We start from the raw sequence: 25,717 nt of genomic DNA on the forward strand, positions 1-25,717 counted from the left end.
GCATGTAACGGTCTTGTTGTGTGCGCTGATCAGAGGATCGTGATCTTGACCTTGATCTTCATCATGACATCAGTCGACGTCACTGCTACGTCATGTACGTCTTTCAATAAGATATGGCTTCTCATTTCACATAACAGAAAAACATGTTAATTTACATGCCTACATTAACGAGCAATAAACACATGCATATATACCTGATCTAATTGTGATTGTGTTCTTTAACGTCATGACTACATACGTCACACTTTTTCTTTTTCTTTTTGCTTGTAGGCTTGTAGTCTACAAGTTCATGATCATTGATCTTGTGGGATTCTTATCTTAGATCGCATTCAGGATACTCAGATCTCTGACCCTTGACCTTAGATTTTAGATATCCCTGATCTAATCATGGCTCCTCATATACCTATTTCAGTCGTCGTCATCATAAGAAATAATTTATTATAATTCTCTTCCAAGATATAACTGCTTTAATTGGCATGGGTATCGTATTACATCTTTCTCCATATAGTCCATCATAGCCTGAGACTAATTTCCATAATTTCTTGGAAAATATCCTTATTATTTTGTGAAGTGCCTAATTATATGCATCTTAATCAATTTCTCTTTGGATATTCTTTGGCGAATGGTATTGTTTCAAACTCACTTTGCAACCTCCCCCTTTTCAACTTCCCATGGCTGGTAAAATGTTAGGTTTCTCTTGTCCAGTAGGCCTACATGTAAAATCCCCTTTCCGTTACTGATGAAGTATAAACAATGACTTTAAGAATTAGGCTTACCTTTCCCCTCATAATGTCCACGTCTTAATATGGTTGTTTACGAATACATGCCTAGCGCTCCTGTAATTGTAAGGTTCGCCTAGTGCGCGGGAATTATGGTGGCGGTTGAATTTACAAGCGTCAGTCCGGTAAAGAAATTATCTGTGTTTCATTTCGTATCGTTTGCGCTTCAGTTCATTTCACCTCGAATGTTGCCGTGAATTACGGAGCAAAACGAACATGCATGGCGACAGCTTAGAAGTCTTCTGGGTTACCTAGAGTTTACATCGTCACTGTTCTCATGGGCATCAATTTTGGAAATATTTTATCGCAGAAAAAAGAATGGAAATTTAAAACAAAAATACTCACAAGGTGCAAATGTCTGGCACCCATCTTGAAATGCAAGCAACAGATGAGCGGGCGAAAGTCAGACGGCTAGGCTCAAGGCGTAATGCGGTTCAAAAACCCTATCACTTTTTATCCCTGCGCACTGTCACAAAATGATTTTTGTTTTCTATTTATTTTTTACTTGTGTCTAGGGTCATGACTTGTTTTTATTAATTACTACGATATATAATGAATCATGCTGCTGAATAGGAAACTATCAAACCATATTAAACCATTTTATTCAGAAAATGGGCTTCTATTTTTCTTTATCCGCGGACTAACACGCACTAGTCTCAATGTTCGCTGAAAAAGTGTAAGAGCGGTTCTGATTGGTCGAAAGTCAACAGGATATTCTGGGGTTGGCTGGGATTGGCCAAGATACACAATTTGCATATGGCATGTCGCGTGCCACGTATGGAATTTGGATGACAATAGTTATTTGCATATAATTCTTCGGGAAAAACCCGAGTCAGAGGTCAATGTTTTGTATTGTGCATGCCTACCGGTCACACGACGACAGTTTCATGACTGCAGTGCTGAGATTGTATGGAATCGATCGTGCTGGTAAATTTTAATTAGGAAAGAATTAAGCCGACATCTCAACAGCCAACAGTAGAGTAACTGGGGTCCCATGAGGGAGAGGGGAAGGTTGGTCTCATTGGAGGCACACAAAAGGTTTGGTCATTGTTCTTTTAAAGATATTTGCAGGTGTTTTCTTTACCCATACCCGTCCATATCAGAATATCAAAGCCAAACGTTTTGTGACTTTTATGCTTTCGTCAAGACCGTGAATTTATTACCAGAGCTCTTTATAGAGATGCGCTTGCCACGGATTTTACTTGCTTGGAAAAATTCGGTTTAATAATTATTTCATTATAAATTCGATGATTTTTTAAAATATCTTTTGTTGAAAAAAAAAAGCACGGAAAACGAAAATGGGAAAATCAGATTTATCTTCACAACCTTCCCCGGGCGCCGGCGAACGTATTTTCCGATTTGGTTGCCCACAGTATGTAGCTTGCGCCACCTGTTGTTCAGTATTTGATACATCCCTCGATTGCACATTCGGTCGTGCATGCGGCACGTCGATCGTCGTGGTGTCATCAGATAAAAATTGTTTTGCCCGTGGAGCTATTGTTGGCCGTGGTTTTACACACAGACTCTTAAAGTTTTGATTAGCATTTACAGGATAACTAGTTTAGTACTAGAAACCTTCAAAAGAATGTCAATTGCGTCCTGAATTCATGACGTGTATCCTCGAGCTCGACCCTCCATATTCGACGCAGCTTATAACGCCGCCACATGGCATGATCGCGTCGTTTTAGGGGGTCTGACGATGCAGATAAGGTCAGTTAAAGGTTGAAAAACATGAATCTGGACTGAGAAACTGAACTCTCCATAGACTGACTGTGTGTAGTTAATTATGCAAATTAATTGTAATTTATCTCGTGATGACAATTGAAAAATCTGGAAAAAATGTTGCAACCTGAAGCTAGCCCCAAATGTGGCCAGTTTACTGGACTGCCTCCGTAAACATACAGTCCAGTAAACTGGCCACATATTTGTAATTTATCTCGTGATGACCATTGAAAAATCTGGAAAAAATGTTGCAACCTGAGGCTGAAGCCATTTCCAATTCCATTGCGCTTGTGTACAATGTCTATGGAGACTAAGAACATTTTCCAAGTATTTCCTAACAAAATTGGAAATATAACTCAGTCCCAGATTCGTGTCTTTAACACTTATCATCATTTTTGCAATGAATGACCTTCATTGAGATGATAGGGCCTATATAGAGAAAAAAGTAGCGTCAGGTTGCAACATTCCCCAGCAGGCATTTTTGGTCGGTTTAACGTCCAAGCGACGTTTGATTCTGACCAATACTGACGTTGGATTTTGGTCCTTTTATAATTGATTATGAAAGTCAGTTAGACGTCGAAATCTGACCAAATAATAACGTCTGTTTATGGTCGAGTTGTGACGTCAATCCTACTGGTTTTATTGACGTTAAACTGACGTCAGATTTCATGGTCAGATTTTGGTCATTTGATGATTGATTTTGTAAGTTATTTAGACGTTGAAATCTGACCAAATAATAACGTCTGTTTATGGTCGAGTTGTGACGTCAATCCTACTGATTTGATTGACGTTAAACTGACGTCAGATTTCATGGTCAGATTTTGGTCATCTAATGATTGATTTTGTAAGTTATTTAGACGTTGAAATCTGACCAAATAATAACGTCTGTTTATGGTCGGGTTGTGACGTCAATCCTACTGGTTTGATTGACGTTAATCTGACATCTGATTTCATGGTCAGATTTTGGTCATTTTATAATAATATTGATTTTGAAAGTTTTTTAGACGTTGAAAACATGACCAAAATCTAACATCCGTATATGGTCAAATCATGACGTCAGTCTGACCATGATTAACTGGCTAAATGGACGTCGACAGGACGTCAGATTCTTTGTTGAATTTAGGTCAGTTAATGGTTGAAAGTGTAATTTATTTAGACGTCTAAAACACAGACATGAGATCTAATCTCTTTTTTGAATATGTGTGGAGGTAGAAGACATCAGGCCGTCGATCTTGATGTTTTCTCTGATGATTGTTGACACGTATGGTAGGGCTTGGGTAGTATGTTTCTTCTCCATCAATTGCAAAGAGCAGAGATGAGCTGGAAAATTAAAAGGAGATGAATGAAATTGTGAATTCTCTTGAATACCAACACATTCAAAAATATTTTTTTGTGACTCGTAAATAATTAAAACAAAATAGATTCTTTATGTAAGCCAATTTAAGTGCAGCGGCAAATTTATTTTCAGAGATCCGAAGAAAACAATTATTCTTATGAAGAAGACATGCATATTTTAAGTATACTGGGCAGTTCCATGCGATTCCAAGAAAATGAACAAAACTTAAAAATTCGAAGAATATAAAAATTTTAAAAACTGCAAGCATCACAAGGTCCTCATTTGAGTTAGTGCGGTAGTGAGATTTGGAATATTTAAGTTATCGATCAACATAGTGTAGGAAATATGTCTCATGTTGAGATGTGCGTTAAATGACAGCAGTTTTAGGCTTAAATGCAGCTTGGACATGATGATGGAAGGCGGGCAGAACATGCATGACTGCTGATTAGCTTAGATTGTCTAGATTTCAATGTTTAAATAAAGGGCACCGTAAGTGTAACTTTGAATTTGAAATAAGAATTGACAATAGCGTCAAACATTAACAACTTTCAACAATGAGAAGTTGAAGTATTTTTCCATTGAATTTTTATGTTATACAAGTAAGTAGGCCTACAGAAGGGAACCCATTGTACATATCACTGTCAGGATAACATTTCAAGACTACTCGATCCCGTCCTTAAAAGAAATTTCAAATCCCTAACTCGGAAACAATCGCATTAGAAACTTACCGTTTTTCAGACCGGTACATTGCAAAAGCCGACCATATTGTACGCCTGCGTACTAATCTTGATAATTGCAGTTCAATCGAATCTTGTGCTTGTCCCATACATCCTGATGTCGTATCTTGACTTGAAGTTAAGATTAGCAGGAACATGATCTTGTCATCAAGTGGCATATACTGTAGGACAATGACTGTTGCAATGTGCCCACAAAACTTCGACATTTGACCCACCACGTCTTTTCCCGAACTGAGCTGTTTCGAAGTTGCTAGACTCGTGTAGCATTGGATGGAATGCAAGAGGTCACACACAGGGCGTAAATAATGCTCACGCACGCGCGGTGCGCGCGCGATGTTTTGGTCATTTGGCGCGCGGGGCAGGAATTTTGGCTCGGAGCCAAGACGTACGTTTGGATGTTGTATTTTGGTTTAAACCATGACATAATGACAACGTTAGATATTTTAACCATCCATCGACCAGAACTTAACGTCATTATTTGAATCGTCGAAAGGACGTTAGAAAACGGACGTAACTATGGTTGAAAACATGACCTTTAATAATGACTTCAAATATTATAACCAGCAACCGACCATAATCCAACGTCACTGTTCGAGTAGTTGAAAAAAAAATGTCAAAACCATGACATAATAACGACGTTAAATATTTTAACCATCCCCTGACCAGAACTCAACGTCGTTATTTGAGTCGTGGAAACGACGTCAGAAAACGGACGTAATATCATTGTTAAAACACAACCTAGTAACGACGTCAAATATTATAACCAGCAGCTGACCACAATAAAACCTCGCTTTTGGAGTCGTTGAAAAAAACGTCAAAAACGGACGTTATATTTTGGGGAAAACCATGACATAATAACGACGTTAAATGTTTTAACCACCCCCTGACCAGAATTCAGCGTCGTTACTTGAATCGTGGAAACGACGTTAGAAAACGGACGTAATATCTTAGATGCAAACATGGCCTCATAATAACGACTTCAAATTTTATAACCAGCAGCCGACCACAATTCAACTTCGCTTTTGGAGTCGTTGAAAAAACGTCAAAAACGGACGTTATATTTTGGTGAAAACCATGACATAATAACGACGTTAAATATTTTAACCATCCCCTGACCAGAACTCAACGTCGTTATTTGAATCGCGGAAACGACGTTAGAAAACGGGCGTAATATCTTAGATGCAAACATGACCTCATAACGACTTCAAATATTGTAACCAGCAGCCGACCATAATTCAACGTCAATTTTTTAGTAGTTGAAAAAACGTAAAAAACGGACGCTGCATTTTAGTTGAAAGCATGACATATGTACGACGTCAGATATTATAACCAACGGCCAACCACAATTCAACGTCGTGTTTTGATTTGTTGAAACGACGTTAGAAAGCGAACGTCATATCTTGGTTGAAAACATGACATAATTGTGACGTCTTGAAGGGAACCATAATAATGACAATAATACAACGTTGTTTTTCAGGCCGTTGTAAAGACGTTGACAAAACAACGTCATATCATGGTTGAAACTATGTTACGTATTATTTGTGACCAAATTCCTACTACATTGTGACGTTGTTGTTATGTCAAATTCTGACGTTAAATTGCCGACACTAAAGCAACGTCTGGCAGACGTTATAATGACAACGTTTTCTTTGGTCTACCAAAACAACGTTGTTTTTCGGTTAGGAATGGTTGATCCGACGTTGCGACCATAGTACAACCGTTATACAACGTCAGTCTGACGTTTGGTGCCTGCTGGGTCTTTTCAAAAATCTGTGTGCGACGTGCCCCATTTATGTGGGTACCATACCGCTTCCAGGTACAGCTGGTTAAATTTTCGTCTGGTGCATTAATAAAAGCAAGACGACTGTTTCATGCGTTACGCGTTCACGCAGAAGGCACTCATCACAGTCTAACGCATGAAACAGTCAATTAGAACGCGTGTCGCGTAACATTCCCCAATACAGAGCGCGTGACCAAGGCCTTTGTTGCTGTGTCTATAGCTGAGTTTATTTTATCCATGTCTAGACGCAACAACGGGTGAATGACCGAAGACCCGATATATAGAAAGCACCCACTGATTGGTAAAAATCTAGAGGTCAAGATGCGGTTGTCTTGCATAACTAATCAGCGAATATGTTCAAAAATTATAGAGCATGGCTTAGATTGCCATGGTCTATTATATAGACTAGCACATACATTGTGTATTTGGCGCAGTAGAAACACCCCTATATCTGAGTGGAACAACCCGCTATATCGCAGCGGCGCACACATGCTTTGGCCTCTCTTTTTAAACTTTGTGCGCGGACGTCCTTTCCAGCCTTGTTTTCATTTGTGGTTTTTTTCATTTGTAATCCAAATCATCTATTTCATTGAAAAATAATCAAAATACTTCATGCTGTGTTGGAACACTCAAAGAAATATTTAGACTCTCATTTTTTTTTAACCAACAGACTTTGAATGATGTTATTTGACCCCTGAAAATTGGGAATCAGCCAAAACAGTCCTGTATGGCGGTCGTGTGGAAAGGATGCAACCGTGTGGGATGGCCGTCACTACAAGCAGTCACTTCTTGGTAAGCCCAACGTGATCATTTATTAAGTTGCCCCATTCATGGGGAGGGGAGGGGGAGGGTACACTTTTTTTTGGAGGGAGGGGAAATGGAGCAACTAGAAACTCTTCAGCCCTTTTCACACTAGAGCCTCTCAACCTGGGTTGAAATCAACCCTGGGCAAACCCAGTGCCACCCTGGGGTGAGTTTTTTTATTTCAACCCCGCATTCAACCCCGCATCGTTTTACACTTGTTTCATGCAAATCAAGCTTGTCATTCTCAGTTACTACTATTTGAACCCGGCCTGGCCACAATTTCAACCCGGGTTGAAAATCTCAACCCTGGTCAGGAGCAGGGTTGAGTTCAACCCGGGGCGAAATCAATCTCGGGGTTGACGCATGGTTGAAATTCTTTAAGTGTGAAACGATGCATGTTTTCAACCCTGCGTCAACCCCAAGATTTGTCAAGTGTGAAAAGGGCTTCACTTTAATAGAGAGAAACCATAGTTGCAAGCCTACTTCTGGACCCCTTTCCCGCAAGACTAATGCAAATCCACTTTGTTCACCAAGCTAGCTGGCATGTTTAGAATAAAGAATAACTACATTGTGTATGTGTTTTGAACTCATTACAAGTGTCCCTAAATAGGGTAGAGTTTCGTGGGTGTCCTTAAAGCAATATGCCTTCAGAAACCATGAATGCGGATACAATTGGGACCAACCGTGTTTGTCCATGTTTACCCATCCTATCAAGATGGTAAAAAGAGAAAACAGGTCACGATGAAGCCATTCATGTAAGAGCAGTGGCCCCAAAATATTTGTTTTCCACAAATTTAGCATCAGAAATTACAGTTGTTTGAGCTGGAAGGCACAAATACCAGCTGTGCAAGTCAGAGTTTCAGATGTCCTAAGGTTTAGTTCAACAAAATAATATTTAAAAGATAAATCATACAATTTTGCTAATAAATGGCCTGATCCCAGGGACTAAAAAGGATGAATGCATTTATTTCTGCTCATTTCAAAACCTCAGATTTTACAGGTAAATTTGAATAGAATTTATTACAGTAGAGTTTGAAAAGTCTCATGAAAATTAATAATTCTTTGTTGAAACTACAAACTGCAGTGACGGGGATAATTGTTTTCATTAATTTCAAGTTGAAATGGCAACCAAATAGGTAAAACAATCAAAACAGAGGAATGGAATTTAATTCTTGAAAAGGCAAGGAAATTTCAAGGAGGCAGTCAGGCAAAAAGCAAAGCAACGGAGGCCATAGCTTCCTGAAATTCAATACCATTGATTTGAACATTTGTTAAAATGATTGGCAACCTTTTACACTTGAAGAATTTTTAACCTTCAAAGAAAAATAATAAAAATTTCCATCAAGATAACCCCTTGGGAGTAAATTTACACAAGTCTTTATTCTGTGAATTCAGACAGGAAACCCAATTAATAGGATAAGTATTTGTGCTCATCTATAGCAGACATTTTGATGATTAAATGATCATCCACATTAGTGTTTCATTGATATAAATGCAAATGTACAAAGCTTGTAAATAATAACAATAAACATGATTTCTATGAAAAACTACAAAATGAAAACAAATACAAAAACCTTTTGTTTTTAAAGAAACTGAGTGAATATTAAATTTTTTTAAAGTTATCTTGATTAACTTTCATAGTTTGTGTATGCTTAAAGGTACATTGTGCATAGGATCATTTGCTTTTTGCAGGGTTTTCTTTTCCGAAGCAACAAAAGTGCTCAATATTTTATGTACGGTGCATAACAAGCATTCTGTTCAAGTCTTAGCTGAGTGGCTACTATACATTTTGGAGAAAACAGAGAAAACATAATGCACAAGTCTTTGGATCTCGTGACTGGATTCTGTAGGCACCCCATTTTGAAACCACCTTCAATGTTTGTTTTCTGACAAAACCATTTCAGGTGGAATTATTTCACAGGGTATTTGTTACCGGTCCTATCTTCACTTTGAGGTTTCTGTCATTAAATCGGTAGGTGCTTATCTGGGTAATTGCAAATGATCCTACATGGCTTTAAAAAGAGAAGTTAACAGAAATACAGAATAATTAAAAGTGTACAGGCTGAACATTCTATAATCATAAAATGTAATATAGAGATAGCACAGTTTACAATGAGTAGATGTTTGTTCTATTAGGAACAAATTGAAGAATATACATAAAGGGAGTTTACAAAGTCTTGTTGTGACAACTAAGATCTACATACAGTGGTGAATTGTTAAACACTTAAAAGTCTACTTGAACATTTAATTTTTACAATAAGATTGTCACTTTGCAAACAAATTAATAATTTTTGCTGAAACCCAAACTGAAGTGATGATTTTTTTTATTTCATTTTCCAGTTTTCTGAAATGGCAACCAAAAATGCAAAACAAAGATAACAGAGGTGGGCAATTAGATTCTTGAAAAGACGAGGCAATTTGTTTGTAAGAAAAAATAATTGAAGTAGAAATTTGCTATTTGTGTGGGACCTTGTCAAGGTGGCAGTCAGGCCAAAATCAAGGCAACTGAGGCCGTATAGCTTTCTGAAATTCAGCTTCAGTTGAATTGATTTCTAATCATTCAAACTGAAGGGATATTTGACAGTCTGAGAAAAAATGTCAACAAAATTTCAAATCAAGATAAAAACATTCTTGTAAACATGAGTCTTAATTCTGTGAATTAAGACAGGAAAGCAAATTAATTTTCACTCATCTTTAGCAAACATTTCAATGAGTAAATTATCTTCAATATACATGCAAGTGCATCGTAAAATCAAATGCATAAACAGAAACTGCAACAAGTAATGTCAAAACTGAGTAAATAAAGGCTTACATTGGACAGTAATCTAAGTACTAACTATCATGGTGATGCGTATGCTTAAAATGAATTCAAACAATACTATTTCACAAAATACTTGTAGTATGGTTACATCTCAAGGATGAAGTGGTTGTAAAACTGTCTCAAAATTTCTATTATCAAAAGTACAATATATAATGGACTACATGTACATGTAGATTTCATTAGGAACACATTTCAGAATCTCAGGGAGTTTACAAAGTCTTGGCTTTGTCTCCAGCTTTGGCTTCTACTATTAAAAGCCTCTGATGAGGTCAAGATATAAACCTCATGAACACTGTCAACACAATTCTCCATTCTGTGAATGAAGATCTGAAACCACATTAATAGAATGAGCTTTGTCACTTATCTTAAGGATACATTTGATCAAAGTCAATTTACTTGAAGAGTAGCGTTTTATTAATTAAATATGCAGATGCCAACAACAACAAAGTAACAAAAAATTAACTGAGTAAATAAAGACTTATCTTGAACACTAATCCTAACACTAAATTGAACTGAGTAATGCATTTGTAAAGTTGTGATTACTCAAAATAAACTTTAAGAATGTTGCATCTCAAGAATGAAATGATCCTAAACATTTCTCAAGTCTTTGTTATAAAAGATAGCAGAATATATACAGCAAGTTCCACCAGGAACAATTTAACAGTCTTAATTGTGTTTTTGAAATCTTGGCTTCCGGCTACATGATTTTTGTCCCCCTGGTGTAACTCCAGTACAATATTGGTTCATTTTCTTCTTCAGAGACACCAAATCCTGTCACACAAGGCCAATGGATGGTTGGTGCATTTTCACTGAGTTTGAATGTGGTAGGATTCTTAGGAATCTAGTGCCAGAGATGAAGCGGAAGCCACAACGGAGCCGGGGTTTCATAAACACCACATAAAGTTGGTAAGTATTGGATAGATTGATGGCGATCCATGTACTTGGTGAGGGAGGGGTGTTGGGTTGAGGAGGGGGGGGGTCATTACATTCAAACACCTCAACACCCACTAAACTCCCCTCTTCCTTTCCAATTTTCCATTTAATTTAGACAAGAAAAAAAAGTCATCATGCATGTAAGATTAAAATTTATTATCCCCAAATGAAATTAAATCAAATGTAACTGTAGTCAATACACTGTTTATATAAAGCTTTGTATAGTAACATAATGTAATTGATGCACTGTTTATTTAAGAATTTGTATAGTACATTGGTTCACATCAGAGGGATCTGGCAGTTTGGCTTTTTGAGGAGAGATGTGATATGAGTGCGACATGAATGTTGATTGGTGCTGGAATGACTGGACAATTTCATCCTCAACATTTGCTGTTGGGATGATGATGATTGCTAGTCAATGTCATGTTGGATGACATCACACCTTGTGATATATCTTGATTGAGTAGTGGTCAGCCACTGCCAGCTGGCCCTCTGTTGTGAATGTCATTCCACATGGGTAATGCAGACCCTTAGCCAGGCAATCAAGAAACCTGCCATCTAGGTCATAGTGGTGAATATGACCAGTGCCAAACCTACCTTCGTCCACTGCAAGGTAGATGCCTGAGCTGTCACAGCATACACCATTGCAGTACTCCACTGACTTACCATTAATGGTTGGTTTGATGGTGGCATTTGTTGTACCATTGCTATCAGCAATGTCCACTTTGTTTGTGTCCCATCCACTGACCACAACTCTATCAGCGTCGTCATCAACAGCCAGGTAGTGAGGTGGAGTCTGCACTGGTATGGTGCGTAGGATCTCACCATCAGTGGGTTTGTGTTCAGTCCACACCATATTGTCGGTGTCGCCTACTAAGATGCTATTCTTTGTTACTGCTAGACTCGATAGGTTCATTTTTGTCTTGTCTACCTGATGCTTCACCGTTGGGAACTGCGTAACAAGAGTGTTGTCCTTCATGTTGAACACCTTGACATACTTGCTTCCAGCTTCCAACACAAGCAAGCGTTGCTCAGGATTGTGGATGGCTGCAACTGCCAGTGGATCTGTGGGTAAAGAAGAACTCAAATGTAACATACATTGTATGCACAGTATATAAATGCACTGGCACTATTCTGAGTCCCCATGAAATATAAATACCTATGATAACCGACCTATAATAATGAATACATGGCGTGCCTTAAAGCCTGGTCATGTAGAATGAATAGGCCTACATGAACATTGGGCAGTCTTCAACCACCATACATGTGTAATTGTGAATAACTGCAATGTCTTGGAGATACAGTTTTGCAAAGTCTTTTATAAAGTTGATGCACTCTCTGTGCTATTCGCATTGTTCAAACATCAAAATAGATTAGTCTTATATTTACCTGTATTGTTTTTTTTTTTAGCAATAGTAAGGTTGTTCAATTTTCAAATGAAGCATTAATTGACATAAACCCCATTTTTAGTCATCAAATAATTGTATAATAACAAACTGAACAATAACAATTTAGTTCTTGCAAACTTTAAGACACCTTTCACAAAATGTTCCAAGATTGGTGCGTACATCATAAACTAACAACTGGAAAAAAGAAAAGAAACTTGAAGCATAATTTTATTTTGTAATTTAAGGTCAAAGGTAATTTCATAACGCATTTTTTCTGTGCATCATGGTATGATTTTGGTTTTATTTTATGAATCAGGGGCCATTCAAAGAGCTTTAATATGATGAACAATTTGGCTTTGTATTTGCTATAGTTTTGGAGATACAAGTATTGAAAGTTTGGAGGTCATGCTAATTAGTCAAAAGTTCGTTGAACTGTATCTCAGAATCTAACAAGCCAAACTACAAAAAAAAATATCAGTTCTGGGGGTTTCTCATACAGGCCAATCATCACACCAAATCGTTTCAATCTGTGAGGGTCGGGCCCAAAATCGTGTTGAATTGACACAGAATGACACATCTTAAGAGTGAAAATTTTGACCCCCAAAATTTGTTCTTGCAAGAGTAACACAAACGGCCAATTTGTCAAGGATGGTTTTGTAGACGTTTATATCCTATTTTTAAATGCTCTTTGTAGCCCAATTGGGTGCTTTCCAGGATGTAGTGTTCCTCTAGATCACTTTTAATTTGATATGGTGGTGTCATTGTAACGGTCACCATTTTTGACACGTTTTAGTACAACAGTGCATGTTTGTACAAAGTTTTGTCTTCATACCTTGACCCGTTACGGAGTAAATCCATTTTTTTTAACTCATGCTGCTTTTAGTATTTTGAATTTGCCTTACTTTAATTTGACCGTCAACCCCAGAAGGTCAAGCAACTTCATGTGTACACAGGGAAAAAACCATGGTTCATCAACTGATGGTCCATCAGATCACAAAATGTGAACAAGATTTTTGGCTTTGTTCAGGAGTTATGAATAAAACAAAACGGTCACTTTTTGAAATACAATTTCTTGTAATTTGATACCTGCTGATGTCATCATGACACATTGCCAATGTGGTGTGAATTAAGTTTAGTTATATGTTAGCAATTTCCAAGGTTCGGCGATACGGTTCCTGAAACTCAATTAATATTGGTTATTATTCAAAAAAAATTTAGACTCGCAGTTTGCACGTAAAAAAAATATTTTATTTGCTTTGTTTGTTTTTTTTCCGCAAATTTGTTTCATTGAGATTTTGAATAGCTAAATATTATAACATTCTCTACATAAAAAATCCTAAAACCGTTTTTAAGCAAAACATATTGTTCATGGCCAAAAAGTGGCACAATTGCTTCACCAAGGTTTACCACGCCCACCTCGGGTCAACATGTAAATTAAGGTCACAGTAAAACAATCCATTGGTCTTTAACAAAACAAAACAAATTACACACACTAAATAATTACGTTATGTAGGGCAGTAAGATGCCTAGGTAAATAACAAGACACAACAATGTAAAGATCACTAATGAATCACTGGTAACTGTACAACCTAATCTATTGGTCTTTAAAAAAACGACATAACCTTTTACACATGCTAAATACTGATGTTATGTAGAGCAGTAAGATGCTTAATAGGTAAATTACAAGATACAATAACAAGAAGATCACTAATGAATTACTGGTAACTGTACAACCTAATCTATTGGTCTTTAAAAAATGAAAAAAAATAACCTTTTACACACACTAGATAATTACGTTATGTAAGGCAGTAAGATGCCTAGCTAAATAACAAGACACAATAACGTGAAGATCACTAATGAATTACTGGTAACTGTACAACCAAATCCATTAGTCTTCAAAAAACGACATAATAACCCTTTTGCATACACTAAATATTAACGTTATGTCGAGCAGTAAGATGCCTAGGTAAATAACTAGAGACACTAATGAAGAAGATCACTAATGAATTACTGGCAACTAAAGAACCAAATCTATTGGTGTTTTAGTTACAAAAAAATTACTTGTTATATACACAAATACAGTGGTAACTAGTCTAGGTAATGAATAGATAATAATAACGTTATAATCACCGGATATTCGTAGAAACTGTAAAACCAGAAGAATTGGTGCTTCAAAAGTGAAATGAACTCCTTTTGTCACCACCATATAAAGACGGTTTAAAAACATGTCATTTGGTCAAGTGAATATATAGTGATCATAACGCGATTCGCACTAGTTATAAAAACCTTCAGGAATCACATTTCTTTATTCACGTGATTAGTAGGTAATTTCCAAGTGCCATTGGAACGAGAAAACAGTTCCGTTTATAATTATTAAAAATCATGTTATAAAAACGCAAAAATTTAGTTTAAAAACTACCAAACCAAAAATTCACTAAAAACTCTCTCCCCAAAACAGGTTCTTTTCCGTTGTTTTGTTTACTGGGTAGAACATTCTACTCACACAGCAGATTGGTTTGTTTGCAAAGCAACTTCACACTTTTCTAAAGGTTACAGACCCAAAAATAAAAACAATTTTTCTTCCAAACAAACTGAAATCAGTAATGAAATATATAGAAGTTTTGTTGTAGGTTTTTTTGTGTATGTGTGTGTCAGTGTGTGATTTTTTTTAAACGTAGGCCTACACGTAAAGAAAAAAAATTGAAGTTTTGTCGGGAGAACAAAATCAAATTTGTTAGAGAGCACTGCCAGCACATCAATTCCTTGCCAGTAGTTTATTGTTTTTCATTCTAAGTTGTCAGATCTGCATGTGCACATGGAAGACTGACTTATAATTTCCACACAATTATGAAAGTTTGTGTTGATGAACATGTGCATGAAAGAAACTTACTTGATTTTAGGGGAATGGTTCCCTTGTGTTGTCCCTCATTGCTGCAGATGACCACTCGGTTGTTCCACTTGTCTGCCACACCAATGTTACCAGGTTGAGTAGCAATAACATCCCAAGCCCCATTGAACTGTCCTCGACCACTTCCTCTTTTACCAAACTCACGACACATCTCCCACTTGCCTTTGACTGCCAGCTTGCCCAGATTGATGTCACCAATCTTCTGACCCGGGGTGAAGCTCAGATATAAAAGCTTGGGATCAATCTGGGGAGGATTTTGACTCTTGAGTGATTTCAAGTCTTTACTGATGATAGGGTATAGCGACAAAAAGTCACTGTCGGATGCAGTGTTAATGATTTCCTGGGATGTCCCTAGTGAATGTTTTTTACTTTCAAGCATCATTGTCAGTGTTGACTGATGCTCATCATATGATTTGTTGCGATCCTGCTGGAGTTGTTTGATTTCTGCAATCATCTTTGTCTCTTGAGTTGTTATCTCAGCTCTCATTTTATCCGCTTTGTCTTTCACAGCTTTCACAGTCTTTGTGACGTTCTGTGTAAACTTCTGCTTAGCTTGTGATGAAGTGGCCAAAGCTTTTTGAAGTATTTTTATGCCGGTGGTGACATTTGGCAACGTATCTTTCAGTGACTGTTTGTATTTGTGAGAAGCCTCTCTAGAGTCAATGTAGTGATGTTTTGGTTCACGGTGGTCCACTACAGTACAATCTCGGCAAATTAACTCTTCACATGTCTCACAGTAAAACCGTTTCACTTCCCCCTTGTGTTTCTGGCATTTAGACTCATCTTCTGCTGGTGTTTTTTTCACTGTTACCTTCCCCTGACGAATGTCCTCCAAAGTAGCCACTGTGTGGTTTGATGTAGCAGCAAATCGCAAGTGTGTCTTGCGACAGTTTGGGCAGATATTCTGTGCACAGTCCAAGCAACGATGCATGGCCTCATTTCCCTCATCACAAATCTCACAGATGACCTTTGTGTTTTCTGAACAAGCCACCTTTTCTTGGAGTGAGACCTCCTCAACTATTCCCATCAAATGGAAATTTGTTTTTAGGCCTTGAATGCGTGTCTGTGGGAGTACCGTCTCCCGTCTACATACAGGGCAAGGAATCTTAGGCTGACCTGCATACCTGCTGGTGTAGTATTGCTCCAGACATTTCTGGCAGAAACTATGCATGCAATCCAGCACCTTGGGCTGTTTATATTTGTCTGCGCATATGTCGCATTCAAGATGGGGGCCGATGTTCTTTAGAGCTGTAGCCATTTTATCTGTATACAAAGAGTATTCAAAAAGAAATTGAAATGGTTATAATACAGAGATGTAACTTCTTTAATACTGCACTGTCTGTGTGAGTTTCATCCGGGCGAAAAAACCAAATTTGATTTTGATCCACTTTCGAACAAGACATCAATTTTTGTGTACGTGACAATTTCCCGTCAAATGACTTGTACCCGTAAGCTAGCATTTAACCTCATTCAAAATAACTGACACTCTTTTCTTACCTTCTTTGAATTTCAACCAAATCACTTGAATACAAATCTTTCCAATTTGACGTAGAGAGCACAAACAGTTGAGGCTTTTGATGGGGCGGATCTGGTAAAGATGGCGCTGGACAAACACAGCATCGTCATCAAGTCGCGTGACATGGTTTATATATAGAGCTTGGGATTTTTGTTTTGCTGCATACATGTACATGTACGTCACACACGTACAGTCTGTATTTCTGCTTATCTGTGTACATATTTACTTGACACTTGAGTTTAAATTCAACAGAACTGACAATATTTCCTTACCTCTTTTAAATTCCCAGTCAAATCACTGAAAGACAAAGTATTTTTCACTTTGATGTAAGAGCACAAGCAGTTAAGGCGTTTGATGGGCGGATCTGGTAAAGAGGAGTCTTTGGTTCAGATCCTACTGCTTGTTTTCTTTTCTATTAACCCTGGTTCGATTCCTGTTTATTCCCAGGTGTGACCTCAGTTATCCTTGAAGGAATTGAGGAGTCTTTGGTTCAGATCCTACTGCTTGTTTTCTATTGACCCCTGGTTAGATTCCTGTTTATTCCCAGGTGTGACCTCAGTTATCCTTGAAGGAATTGAGGAGTCTTTGGTTCAGATCCTACTGCTTGTTTTCTTTTCTATTGACCCTGGTTTGATTCCTGTTTATTCCCAGGTGTGACCTCAGTTATCCTTGAAGGAATTGAGGAGTCTTTGGTTCAGATCCTACTGCTTTTTTCTTTTCTTTCTTGAAGGAATTGAGGAATCAAGTCACTTAAAGACATTTTTTTTAGAAATTGTTAAAGGTTTTCCACTTTAATGCAACGAGTGTGAATAGTTGTAACCTTTAGAGGGGGCGGATCCCAGATCTGAGTCATGTACAGTTCATTATCTTGTTTGTTTGCTGACATGTTTACTCTACACTTGAGTTTGTATCTTGGACCTGAGTTAGGTTAATTTTTGACTTGCATACGTGTACATGTACACGTGCACCATCAGGTTGCAGACTACTTAAATAAACTGCCATAGACCCCAGTGATAGATACCCCCACTTCCAAAATTCAGGGGAAAATACTCACAACTCTCCAAGGTGTTTAAACCACATCAAATTAAAACTGATTTTGTCATCTTTCATTTTGTGTTCAATTTTGTTGTGGTAATACGATAACTTTTGTGAGAAATGTCCATCCAAAGATGATCACTTCCAAAAGAATAGTCCGGAAACCCATCGCCATTCTGAAAACTGATGCCTATGCTGTATTGCAAAATAGAGCAATTTTAGGGCTTAATTCATCTAAATTAAATAGAAATACAAGCTGGCAGTCCTGTTCACGGCTTCCACCCTTCTTTAACCTTCAAGTTCATGGCCCACAAAATGCTCTAATAGCAAAAAAATTGAGGGCGTGCAAATCGTGATTTGGCCGGCCTAGGCATTTTGGGCCTATTTACTGGCCTGCAACCATCAGTGTCCATACATATGTGCATTGTACATGTCATTCCAAACTTGTTTCATCAAATGAGGTGTTAATACATGTACCTGTGCATACTTGTTCCTTCCATTCTGTGACATAATGGACTCATTTAATCTCTCATTTTTTGTTCTGTTTGTAAAAAGCCCAATGAACAAGTTTGGATTTCTATAGAAGGTGTGAATTCCTTTGACCTAGCTCACAAACCAGCTTCAGTCAGAATTTTCAGTTGTAAAATTGCCAACCTGTCTGAAGAGTTGTTTCATGTCAATCTTTCATATGAGTGTCCACAATCAAAACTTGATTGTTTCAACTTGATTGGACTTGGGAGTAAATAACCAAAGTCTTTTAAAATCCGTACCAGGACCATTGCCATAGTAACAGGGCATGTGTTTTGCGATTTTTGGCCAATTTATGGGCTCACTGCAACTACATTTTGGGCCAATTTACAGACTCGCTACTAATATGTTTTGTTGCTTTCTTTTGAAAGGCCACCCAGCCTGAATGCAAACCAATGTCACAACATTAACTATATCACTACACAGCCTCACCCTTACATGTATGTACATTGCACTTCTTAAAATTCATGCATCTTTTAAGCCCTAATATAGCACATGTTTTCACAACTTGAAAAGTTGCATTTTGAACTCCATTTTCAACCCCCCCCCCAAAAAAATGCAAGTTGCCAGCTGGGCACTCAGAATACTTTGCTGTTGGCTGTGATGAGATCTTTTTATAGTTTTATTTTCATATTTGGGGAGAACATCTTGAGTAACTGTGTACTCTTTCTGCAGCATCAATCCAGAAATGATTTTAAAAAAACCTATGTTGAGGTTTTTCCTTTCTTTCTAATTCAAATTGAGTATCAAAAGAAAATAATCCTAAATCTTGCAAACTTTTACAAACCCAAATAATTGGTCAATTACTTTCAGATGAGTGCCACCAAATTCAGATTTCCTTTGCTCTTTTATTAAGAGTTCATTTTTTTTCTGTGCACACTCATAAAAAGTACTTACATGAAATGACTTTTACTTTTTGTTTTCAATAATTGTCTCTTTCAGGTGATGGTACATGTACACAATAAACAATGAAGATGACACCCAGGTCAGTCAATCCATTTATAATCTTTTTAATAAAACCTTGCATTTAATGTTGAGTAACTAAAATGAAAATGGAATTGAAGTAACTTTGAACTCTTGTTGTCATTGAGTTCCGACTTGACAAACTATTGATAAAAATAACAAAATGGTTTTGAAAGTGCTTTCATTTGGAAAATGCAAAGAGTGTGAACAGTGGTAAGCTTTTGAGGGGGCGGATCCCAGAGAGATGGCACTGGCAAACACAGAATCATCATCAAGTAACGTGACATGGTTTATATATAGAGCTTGGGGAGTTTGGGGGACAAGTGCTGGATGCAACAGACATGTACAGTTCATTATCTTGTTTGTTTGCTGACATGTTTACTCTACACTTGAGTTTGTATCTTGGACCTGAGATAAGTTAATTGGTCTTTTCATATTTGGTGAAATAATCTTTTACAGTTGTATACTCTTTATACTCTTTTTGATTCACAAACTGGAAAAGCCTATCAAATTATGAAAAACAGTCTATCATTATTGACTTAAGCCCTGTCCGCACTGGACTTTTTTTGGTCAAACTAACCGAGACTATGGGTACTTTTCCCATTTTAAGTCCAGTGCGGACAGCCTAGGACGTTTTCCTCTCGGTTACTTTTCCTGAGTCCAGCGGTTACTTTTACTGGCCAACTGCTGCCCAGGAAAACTTCCCGAGCGCCCAGGAAAACTGACCAGGTCACTTTTCCCGAGACGAAAAGTCCAGTGCGGACAGTGCGAGTCGGTAAAAGCGGCTCAGGAAAGCGTACATCCGGCCCGAGCGCCCTGTTATGCATACAGAGACCGCACGAACCTGCACGTGCAGTGGCCGAACATTTTGTAGAAACACGCTGCGGTGTATCATCAAGTCCGAGCGGTAAAATATCGTCAAAATATATATTTCAACGGACAAATACATACACAGAGAAGAGAGATCACGTTCTGAGAATTAATTTGCGGAAATTCTCTTTCTCCACCGATGTATGTTATTTTCTACGATCCAAATTCGTCCTGATACGCTACTGTAGTCATGCACGGAACATCATGGTCCGCCGTACGTAGGCCGTAGTCACTGGTTCCTGGCCCACATCATAGCTTCGATTCTGTAAGCATGCGATGGGAACCAACGAATACCGATGGCACTGCTGCTGCGCGGAACATCGTACAGCAGCATGGCTTTGACGACGTGCATCACAAATGCGACAAAAATTATAGGCCTTTTCGTCAACATTTAGCGTGTCAAGATGAAATAATATCGTGTAAACGATTATGTTGTGCATGCAAATGGCGTGTGTCATATTACTGTGCGTATCGGCAGCTGAAAATGTGATCGGCAATTTGTTTTCTGTGTATGGTGAGTCATTATACTGACACTGTGACAGCTCGGTTACTTCTCCCACGCGGTCTGGGTAAATTTTCCCGTGTCGAAAGTCCATGTGCGGACAGTGGTCACATTTGACCATTTCTCATTTTACCATCGTCTCAGTAAAACCTTCCCCCAAAAAAGTCCAGTGCGGACACGGCTATACATTACATGTATTTTTCTCATTAATTTTGAGTTTTTATAATTTCAATTTTATTTTGAGCAGCTCTCTCATCTCATTGAGCCTTGCTTCGTTGACCAACCGCCACGCCCAGTCCAGACACCATGGCAACTAAACAGCCTCAGGCTCCGCCTCCAGCAGCCATTGGTCAAGATCGTCGCTTACCAATTCCAATCAGCAATCAGCAATGAGCGTAGTCGAGGGCAATGCAAGACACTTGTCAGCTTTGTTGTTGTTGTACCTGTCAGTGATCTGGGTTACCCTGTTGGTTCACCAGGGAGTAGCATCTGGGCTTATACACCAGGTAAGCTCAGTTTTCATATACCACACACTTTCATTAGATGCATGAAAACTGACTTTATCTGGAGCATTAAGATAATAGGAGTGTGAAATAGTCCCATATTTTCTTCGCTCGGTACTTAAAGATCCTAATTGAAGAACTTAGCTTAAAGATCCTTGTTATTTAAAAAATGTTATAAAAATCAACTCAGAAGGATATGATAACATTTCAGTTCAGGCCATGAAAATACAATTTAAATAATAGACCACTGTGATTTCTAAACCCAATGGACATACAGGACATGCAGATCAGCAAAATATTAGTTGTCATCCATTCAAGAGAATATTTTCCTATAAATGGCAGATTGTTAATAAAAGTTCTTGTTTTTTCTGAATTTTTCCCCCAGGGAGCAGCGGTGACTGGATCCCAAGTAGCAACTTAGAGGACATACCAGGCACAGCAGCTAACAGGATGCCTAACTTCCCCCATCAAGACACTGTCAAGAGAGGATGGCTTCCAAATGAACAAGTAAGCATCTCACCCCTCCACCACCCCCACTACACTCAATCAGCATGAGTTCAGGACTTGAAAACAGTTTACAACAACACAAGGCAATTCAAGTTGGTTCCAGAGTACACACAGTCCTATTCAATTGATTTAGCCCATTCATTGGTGTTACAGGGTAATCCTATACAACAGCACTGCCCAGCTCACAAGTGAAAGTGAGTCGATCCGTGAGGTACAAAGAGGACTGTAGGCTGGCCCTCTGGGACCAGCACAAACTGAACAGCGATCATTGAGAAAATCAAATAGAGAAATCAAAACCTCAGCAAGATGTACCTTGTGTATCTCAAGACATTACTGAAATGTCATCATGCTTGCGAGCTCTAACTTTATTGCCCTGGTTATTTCCTACAGACACCTGTCAGCCGGTTTGGTGAGCAACATGAGCCAATGACTGGCATGCATCATAACATGGCCATGGGAGATGGGGGAGGGGTGACAGCTCATGGAATGGCAGGAACGGTCTGGAACCCTGTAGCCACCATGCAACTTCATGGCACCAATCCAAAGGTGGGTCCTGTCTCAAAGCTTAAGTCCGTGTCAATATTATCAGGCTATATATGTGAGGCATTCTGGCAAAATGAGACGGAATTGGGCACAGGCCGTAGTGGAGAAAAATGAAAAATAATTTCAGATTAATTAATATTCTTATAAGTAAGTAAAACATGTAGTCTAAAAATCATGGAATACAAGAGTTTTTAAGGAAAGATAATTGGCATCTTTCATTTTCACAAATACAAAACTCGAAACTTTACAGGCCTTTTTCTTAGTGTTTTGCCTTTTTGACATGTGGATAAATGTGAACTTTAAAGTGAGCCATAACTTGTCAACAAAATGTCTGATGGGAGTGCAACAAACAGTATTGTAAGGAGAATTTTATTCTCTTTCCTAATACCTGCAAACCCTCATTTCAACCTCTGCCCAGTTCTGTCTCATTTTGCCAGAACGCCTCACATATATGGTCGTCAGTAACACGTGTCTATCAGCCGCTTTCATATCGGCGCATTATTGCTAGTGCAGCAATTGGGAGACAGTCTGAAAATCTGTCATTATTTATGAACATAAATTCCTTGAGTGTTTACTGCAAAATCCTTCTTCAGGCCAAGTTCAATGTGTTCCTGATGTAGTGTGAATGCCCAGTCTTTGAAGTTGTTAAACGTTAAAGGTCTAAAGTGGCTGCTCAGAAAAACTAAAATATTTCCAGAGAAACAGAAGTGTTAAGGCGTGTTGATTCAGAAACAAAAGAATTCAATATTCCCATAAATACCACTTTTCATTTTGCAGGGAGAGGCCCTAAAAAGTTTGTTGACATGAACTACACGTTCTAAAATAAAAATTTGCACAACAGCATTGCATGTAGTTGGGATCAACTACCCTCAGTCACCCAACAAACAATCCTCATTTTTTGACTTAATTTTTTTTTAATATAAATGAATAAATTTATTAATTTGCAATTTTGTCTTCTATTTTCTCAGGTGTGGGGAGCATCACGGAGCCAGTCAGTCATGTGACATGAGGACACCTCTCCATCCATTCCTATAGAGGGCGCTGTTCATCACAGCCGCAGCATCCACAAGAGATAGTTAAGTTAATTAATTTTTCTTCGATGTCCAGCAGCCATAGAGGGCGCCATAATGCTATCTGGTTTGTTCACAGATATATAAACACATAGACCGCCAGTCGTGCGCTTGAAACTGTGATTTAATAATTGGGCAAAATGTTTGTTGACAGCGCGCATAACTGCGATGCCACTCAATGCGCCAACGCGCTTTGTACAGTTCATACATTTAAATACAGTTCATAAATTATTTTGGTAAAGGCTGTATTACTCAAACTTTGCAAGAAAATGTTGGGTACCGTATTGTTTTTAATCTACGGAAATCATATTTAGTTCACAAGGGATTGGTTTACAATCAAAAACTAACTTCACAATTTTTTTTTTTACATGTTTGACTGGATTTCGTCAGATGTGTGTAAAATCCTATACCGAGAGGTGAATTTGCCCATAGTTTTGATTTTAGTCAGGCGCTAGGCAAATCACGAAATGCTCATGTAGTTTGAATAGGACCTGGCGGTCTATGCATTTATATGTCTGTGGCTTTGTTGCCTTACCTACCAAAAAATTTGCTGACGGCATAATTCAGAGAAAAGAATGAAAACAAAATAATTAGGCCTTGGAATAAAAAAATTTGTATCAATTCTGTGAAATTTAAGATTATTGTAAACTGCGAGTAGTTTGTATTTAACTTTATTTATGTTAGGCCAAAAAAAAAATAGTCGGACTCTGGTCAGTGTGCGCGTCGATTTTAATCATGCGCTTCAATTTTTTTTTTTTTTCAAAAATGTTCCATGGTAGCTCCAACAGCGCCCTCTATTGGCGCACCTCCTCACATTTTTTTTACCAAAGAGCACCAAGGAATGGGAAATTGCACCAAGGCAAATGATCAAGGGCACCAAGGCAAATTATGGAGGACACCAATGTACATGAGGACACCCAAAAAAAAAAGCAAAATAGTACCCCCCACCTTGTGTGTACAATCAAAGCTTGAAAAAAAAGGTAAAAAAAAAAAGCTGCATCGCCGCATCAATTCCGGAACTTTGGTCTGACCAGAGACCAAGTATTTTTTTTTTTGGCCTTACTGTAAAACAATTGAAAAATCCTTTGCTATTTTGTTGGCATAATTTTTATGTAAAAAGATGATAGGCTACTAATGTTAGAAATTTGAAGTTAATTGAAATCAATCTTGGAAACTGTCAGTTGAAAATATGTTTTGTTGACATGTACATTACAACATTAAAGGTCAGTGAACCTGGGTGACCTTTGACCTCTGTTGTCCCAATAGTAGTTTATCAGTTAAAATGTCCATTCCATAGAGCTGTAGTAAATTATGAGAGCGTTTACTCCTCATTCCCTTGCACACTTCAAAGTTGTCTGAGCTCAACACAGTGCTTGAAGAATGTACATGTAGCGAGATCAATGTGCAAGTCACGTCGCCAATATGACATCAATTCTTTTGAGTTTTGCGCACTTAATGTGTTGCCAAAATACAACAGATATACGGCTGAGCAGGCACGTGATCTACAGTGAACAAATGCAAATATCTATGCAGCGCATTAGTGTGAAAGCACAGAATGAAATGAAAGTTGTACTAACAGCTTTGAAATGTATAAACATACAACATTTTGAGCTAATTTCCTTTTATTTAAGCACAAACATGGATGCATGCGCCCAGCAAGCTTCATCCTATTCATATATGAATAAGCTCTCTAATAATTTACTATAGCTCTATGGCCTGATTAAGTGCACATGTGCAGATACAAATCTAGAATAACAGGGAGTGCGTAACAATTTATTGCAAAAGTTTTTCTTGCAACAATAAAACCAAACACAATGGAGTGTGTTCAGTGGAAAAAGTACAATCAGAATGCAAGTCAATTGAAATTTTGTTTGTTGGTTGGTTGTGATGACGAGGCCCGGATTCTCCAATAGATCTCTCTCATAGGACGCCATCTTTGTAGGAAAATTACAACTGCGTGTTTAACGCCATGTGCGCGTAGTGTGCAAAATGTTCTAAACATGCGCTCCTGTTGCTTGGAATGTCTCCAAAATACGGCGCAGCCGATGCGCGTCACGAAAATTTGAAAATTTGACGTCTTAAACAGCCCAAATTTGAAGAGGAATTGTCAAATTTAATATTGTAGAGTGTGTAAATTCAGCAGGAAAACAAGTACAATACAAATTAAATCAACCATTAAGGCAAAGTAAAAAAAAAATGTTTCTTGTCCCCGCCTGCTTCCTTTTTTGGAGGCCGCCTGGATTTTTTTTTATTATTTTTTATTTTTGAAAAATGCAAGTCCACAATTCATCGGAAAATAGACCAATACAAGTCTAAATGACACTGTAAATATGTTCAGTTCTCTTGTCTTACTTATCTTTCATTTTAAAAGTGTCTTTGAACAGTGGAAACACGAACAGTTGCAGGAAATTTTAATATGGCGGCCATCTTGAAACAAAGAAAAAATAAAAATCCCCGCTTCCTCCTTTTTTC

The 25,717-nt window shown here is 38.0% G+C and overlaps 2 protein-coding genes across 3 annotated transcripts; one reads left to right on the forward strand and one right to left on the reverse strand.

The window, feature by feature from the left end:
• Positions 1-1,711: 1,711 nt before the first annotated feature.
• Positions 1,712-23,942, forward strand: LOC119733248. 2 transcript variants are annotated; one of them, XM_038206834.1, is made up of 8 exons: positions 1,712-1,817; positions 7,025-7,146; positions 10,739-10,885; positions 19,230-19,272; positions 20,870-21,128; positions 21,511-21,632; positions 22,023-22,178; positions 23,144-23,942. In XM_038206834.1, exons 4-8 carry the CDS (start codon positions 19,240-19,242, stop codon positions 23,177-23,179), a joined length of 606 nt encoding a protein of 201 aa, XP_038062762.1. In that variant the 5' UTR covers positions 1,712-1,817; positions 7,025-7,146; positions 10,739-10,885; positions 19,230-19,239; the 3' UTR covers positions 23,180-23,942. The 2 variants fall into 2 exon arrangements, with proteins under 2 accessions (XP_038062762.1, XP_038062763.1); XM_038206835.1 differs by lacking the exon at positions 10,739-10,885.
• On the reverse strand, positions 11,243-16,580 carry LOC119733249 (tripartite motif-containing protein 3-like). The gene is made up of 2 exons (XM_038206836.1): positions 15,191-16,580; positions 11,243-11,977 (listed from the first exon to the last, which is right to left on the reverse strand). The coding sequence occupies exons 1-2, from the start codon at positions 16,464-16,466 to the stop codon at positions 11,349-11,351; spliced, it is 1,905 nt and encodes a 634-aa protein (XP_038062764.1). The 5' UTR covers positions 16,467-16,580; the 3' UTR covers positions 11,243-11,348.
• Positions 23,943-25,717: the final 1,775 nt, after the last annotated feature.

The sequence above is a fragment of the Patiria miniata genome, unplaced genomic scaffold, assembly GCF_015706575.1.
Source record: "Patiria miniata isolate m_02_andy unplaced genomic scaffold, ASM1570657v1 HiC_scaffold_25, whole genome shotgun sequence".
NCBI classification, from domain to species: domain Eukaryota; kingdom Metazoa; phylum Echinodermata; class Asteroidea; order Valvatida; family Asterinidae; genus Patiria; species Patiria miniata.

Coding starts and splice junctions, on each gene's coding strand:
- LOC119733249 (XM_038206836.1), bottom strand. CDS start 16,466: ATGGCTACAGCTCTAAAGAACATCGGCCCCCATCTTGAATGCGACATA. Junction 11,978..15,190: donor AACCATTCCCCTAAAATCAA/GTAAGTTTCTTT, acceptor CTTTACCCACAG/ATCCACTGGCAGTTGCAGCC.
- LOC119733248 (XM_038206834.1), top strand. CDS start 19,240: ATGTACACAATAAACAATGAAGATGACACCCAG. Junction 21,129..21,510: donor CATCTGGGCTTATACACCAG/GTAAGCTCAGTT, acceptor TTTTTCCCCCAG/GGAGCAGCGGTGACTGGATC. Junction 22,179..23,143: donor TTCATGGCACCAATCCAAAG/GTGGGTCCTGTC, acceptor CTATTTTCTCAG/GTGTGGGGAGCATCACGGAG.